General features: G+C 42.4%; 2 protein-coding genes across 2 annotated transcripts; one reads left to right on the top strand and one right to left on the bottom strand.

Annotated features, from left to right (window-relative positions):
• Positions 1-622: 622 nt before the first annotated feature.
• On the top strand, positions 623-1,634 carry LOC104951774 (claudin-4-like). The gene has a single exon (XM_010778503.1). The coding sequence runs from the start codon at positions 699-701 to the stop codon at positions 1,332-1,334; it is 636 nt and encodes a 211-aa protein (XP_010776805.1). The 5' UTR covers positions 623-698; the 3' UTR covers positions 1,335-1,634.
• Positions 1,635-2,630: 996 nt separating this feature from the next.
• Positions 2,631-4,132, bottom strand: LOC104951773 (claudin-4-like). Its single transcript, XM_010778502.1, has one exon. The coding sequence runs from the start codon at positions 3,790-3,792 to the stop codon at positions 3,154-3,156; it is 639 nt and encodes a 212-aa protein (XP_010776804.1). The 5' UTR covers positions 3,793-4,132; the 3' UTR covers positions 2,631-3,153.
• Positions 4,133-4,496: the final 364 nt, after the last annotated feature.

The raw sequence follows: 4,496 nt of genomic DNA, 5'->3' as shown, positions 1-4,496 counted from the left end.
GGTTTTATATAAGCCTAATGTAAAATGCTGGCAGTATCCACCTTAAAGACATCTTCCTTCCCTCAAACATATTACCACTAGATGGCCTTCTGCTTGTGGTGCTTGACAAGAATGGCAATTGTTCAGAAATCATGACTGATATAAATGTTTGAAAACGTACACAATGTCAGTTTGCAGTACATGGTATTAAAATATATAATCTGACTGTGTATACTGTCCTAGTACATTTGGTTTCATCCTAAACACATATTTAAATAAACACATCAACTTTTCTTCTGTTTACTCACTGAGTTTCTCAGTGTCTCAATATATTACTGGTTGGGAATATCTTTTGTTTGTAGTAACAAAGAAAGTAAGCGCAAAGCTCTAGATAAAGAAATTCCATGTTTTTAACTTTTCTAAAGTCTCCACAACGACAGCTATTTACTGTAGCAAGCTTTTGAAAGAAAGCTTCTTTTCTTTCCCATAGCTGTGCTGGGGTATCAGAGGGCCTCTTTGTAGGAGAGAAACACGTTGGAACTCTGGCAGAATGATGGATCTTTATATTTGAGCATTGAAGCCAAAGCCCACCCGGCAGAGGGGGCCACATAGGGGCATTGGTAGGGCACATAAAACGTCCCTGCAGGGAGAAAGCTTTTAGTTGGCAGCCCAGTGAAGAACTGTAAGGAAGCAAAGAGAAGCAGAACCACCAAACAGAAATGGCATCTTTGGGGCTGCAGATTGTCGGCGTAGCACTGGCTGTGCTGGGATGGATTGGAAACATACTGATCTGTATGCTGCCCCTGTGGAAGGTGTCAGCTTTCATTGGGAACAACATTGTGGTGGCTCAGACCATCTGGGAGGGCCTGTGGATGACCTGCGTTGTGCAGAGCACCGGTCAGATGCAGTGCAAGGTGTACGACTCCCTGCTGGCCCTGCCTCAGGACCTCCAGGCTGCTCGGGCTATGGTGGTCATCGCCATCCTGTTCTCTCTGTTCGGCCTGCTGCTCTCTGTGGTCGGAGGGAAATGCACCACCTGCGTTGGGGACAAGGTAGCAAAAGCCAGAGTTGCCATGACTGCAGGTTTTTTCTTCATCCTGAGTGGGGCTCTGTGCCTGGTGACCGTGTCTCTGCCTGCTAATACAGTCATCAAGGACTTCTACAACCCCATGGTTCCTGACTCCCTGAGGAGGGAGCTGGGAGCGTGTCTGTACGTGGGCTGGGCAGCATCAGGACTTCTGCTGGTCGGCGGCTCTCTTCTCTGCTTTCAGTGCCCGGCAGGAGGAGGAGACCGCTACAACGGAGCCAAGTACTCTGCGCCTAAATCCACAACACCCGGGAAGGAATTTGTCTGAAATTCTGCGCTAAACAACACGCACAACCTGACTACAGTACACACCTGTTGCTTATCGAGTTGTGATTTTCATTTTTACTAAAAAACAATTCGAACACACTGTGGCCTTTTGTTTCTGAAATGTTCAAGAGACTCTACGGTATGTGCCATGTTATATTAATGCAACATGAAGTTGAGTTTGATGCTTAATGCTTTTATATTTGATTGTTTTGTGTTATAATTTCAGTATTAATTCAGGGTAAGACTCTTCTGACGTTTTTATTCATGTTTTTTGAAAAATAAAATAAAAATGGCACGTTAATTGTTTTTCCTTCAGACAAACTGAATGTATGTATGATGTATTTCATCTGGTTGAACACAATATTGATGTACTAAGCAAAGTATCGCGATATTTATTTTCTCTTAAATATCAGATGGAAAAGTTGCACTGTTTAGATATTTAAAATAAAATTGTTAATATTTACTTTGGAGTTTAAAAATTACACAAAACATATTGCATTGTTTAACCTATATAACAGTAAGGTTTAAGGACAGATGGTGTTGTATGCTGTACCGATTGTAAAGCCTCTTATTTGTTTTATTGGGCTAAATGCTGGGCAATAGAATTGACTTGACATAATTAAATTAAATTTGATCAGCTAAATCCTTAAAACGTTGCTTTCCATTCTAGCATAAACAATCCGACATTTTGCTGATAAAACGTCCGTACTTTTCCCTACATGACAATTAAGATAGGGACTTTTACTTGCTAACTATTTTTTTAGCACTGATACTTTTACTTAATGATCTGAATTCTTATTCCCCTGGCCTGATCTCATCTGAGTGCCTTGAATGGAAACGGACACAAGAGTGAGAAATTACAGCAGCGTATTGTGTTTCTTGTTGGACTGGTTTCAATTGAAAATGTCTGTAAACAAAAAGAAAACCGTTAAAGAGGTTTACTATATATCATCCTGACAATACTTGGCAGATGTGCTTTAACTGGGCAACATGTAAATATCCATTCTTTGGAGATAAAGAGCAGTTCCTTAGCAACATGAATCTAAGCATACACAGCACATTGTTGTCTCTCGGTGGCAGTGACATCCATTCTAGTCGAGAGAGACATTGTAAATTACCGTCTCTGTACAAGAGCGGTGGATTAGGCCATGGCAAACATCTCAAGCAGATACAGTACATTCCCAGGAGGCTGTTCTCCTGAATTCCTGAATGCCTTGTCACGAGTGCTTTGAGAAGTTCAGTTTCAGTTTTATTGCTGTGTTTGGTGAAGGTGCAGAGAGAACATGAGAGAGCAACGTTGGAACAAAGAAGCTTTATTTCTGACATTTGAAAGCAATTTCAAAAGTCTGTGACCCTTTCATCATTATACAATTACATCAGATCTGCTTCAACTGCACATTGTTCAATATTAAAATCTGCGTATGATGTCAATTTTTCCAAAATGCTTTTCAGTCACATTTTTCTCTGATCAGAAGTCTAAATAATAATCCATTTAGTCTCATACTTTATGTATAAAACAACTCGTTATAGTAGGTATTATATTCCGAAGAAAATATTATTGCATAGAAATGTTACATCCTTAGATTCACAAGGGAAATATTTATTTGTGAAAGCATTGTCACGTAAAAAGGTATATTTGACACCATGTGTCAATTAACAAAAGTAAAAACAAGCAGACAAAAGAACAAGGAAATATACAGGACTTAACTGTGCTGTCTTTTGTGAATTAAATGCTCCACATTTTTTTTTCCACAAACAAGTTTTTTTTTAAATAAGAATAAACCTCCCGACATTTCATGCTGCAGTTCCACTCTGAACACTCACACATAGTCCACATTTGAAGATGCGGTTCTTGCAGGGGCGAACTTGGCAGGTATGTAGGGTCTGGTGCCTTCTCTTGGGGGGCAGTTATTGCAGAGCAGGCCCCCTCCCAGCAGCAGCAGCCCAGCGGAGCCCCAACCGATATACAGAGCCGCCCCGAGCTCCCTCCTCTGAGCAGCGATCACCATGGGGTTATAAAAGTCCCTGATCACTGCGTGAGCTGACCACGACACCGGGATCATTATCAGAAATGCTGCTATTATGAAGATCACTCCGGACACAATGCAAGCTTTGGCTTTTACCACCTCGTCCTCCATGCAGTTGGTGCACTTCCCTCCAACCATGGCCATGAGGATGCCAAACACCCCGACGATCACAGCGATGACCACCATGGCCCTGGCGGCCTGCAGGTCCTGAGGCAGAGCCAGCATGGAGTCGTACACCTTGCACTGCATCTGTCCCGTGCTCTGGACCACGCAGGTCATCCACAGGCCCTCCCAGATCACCTGGGCCGTGACGATGTTCGCCCCGACGAAAGCGGTGACTCTCCACATGGGCATGGCGCAGGTGATGATGGTGCCCAGCCAGCCGATGAAGGCCAGCAGCACACCCATGATCTGGAGGCCTTGAGAAGCCATGATAATGCCACTGCAGCCAGGAATCAACTTTCTACGCCTCTTACAGAAATGTCTCAGAGGTTGTGCTAAAACTCAACAGGGGTTGTATTTGTTCTCTTATGCTCCTCTCTCACCCTGCATGAGGAAGGGTTTGCTCTGCTCTGATGCTCTGAGGTCCAACTGTGAGAAGATAACTACTCCGTGGTTCCAACTTTCAGGGTGGAGTTTCTGTGTCCGCGGACAAAAGGGGAAAGCTGAGACTTGATATCCACAAACCTTGTTCTCTCTCTCTCCATTGTTCCCACATACTAAGCTTTGTTACCCCAAGCAAGACTTTGAGACCGGGAACAATGGCCCCAGATCCCACCTGTGCTCACACAAACACACACACACACACACACACACACACACACACACACACACACACACACACACACACACACACACACACACACACACACACACACAAATTAAGCCTTGGGCAAACACTAAACTTCAGAGTTTGGGTAAACATACTCAGCAAAAAAAAGACCAGGTAGTGAATATTTATAAAAAGAAGAGAAAGATTTATAATTCAATAATTCAATGTATCATTTAAACTACATAGAGTTAACCCTTGACATGCTTTTTCATTTATATAATAAATAATATTAACTCAGATATAAAATGCTGTATTAAATCTAGTTATATGGGTATATAATATTATATTATTAGTCAAGTATAGG

This window comes from Notothenia coriiceps, unplaced genomic scaffold (assembly GCF_000735185.1).
Source record: "Notothenia coriiceps isolate Sejong01 unplaced genomic scaffold, NC01 NC01_scaffold00019113, whole genome shotgun sequence".
NCBI classification, from domain to species: Eukaryota; Metazoa; Chordata; class Actinopteri; order Perciformes; family Nototheniidae; genus Notothenia; species Notothenia coriiceps.
Note: the sequence above shows the minus strand (reverse complement) of the source record. Positions and strands in the feature narration are given on the sequence as shown.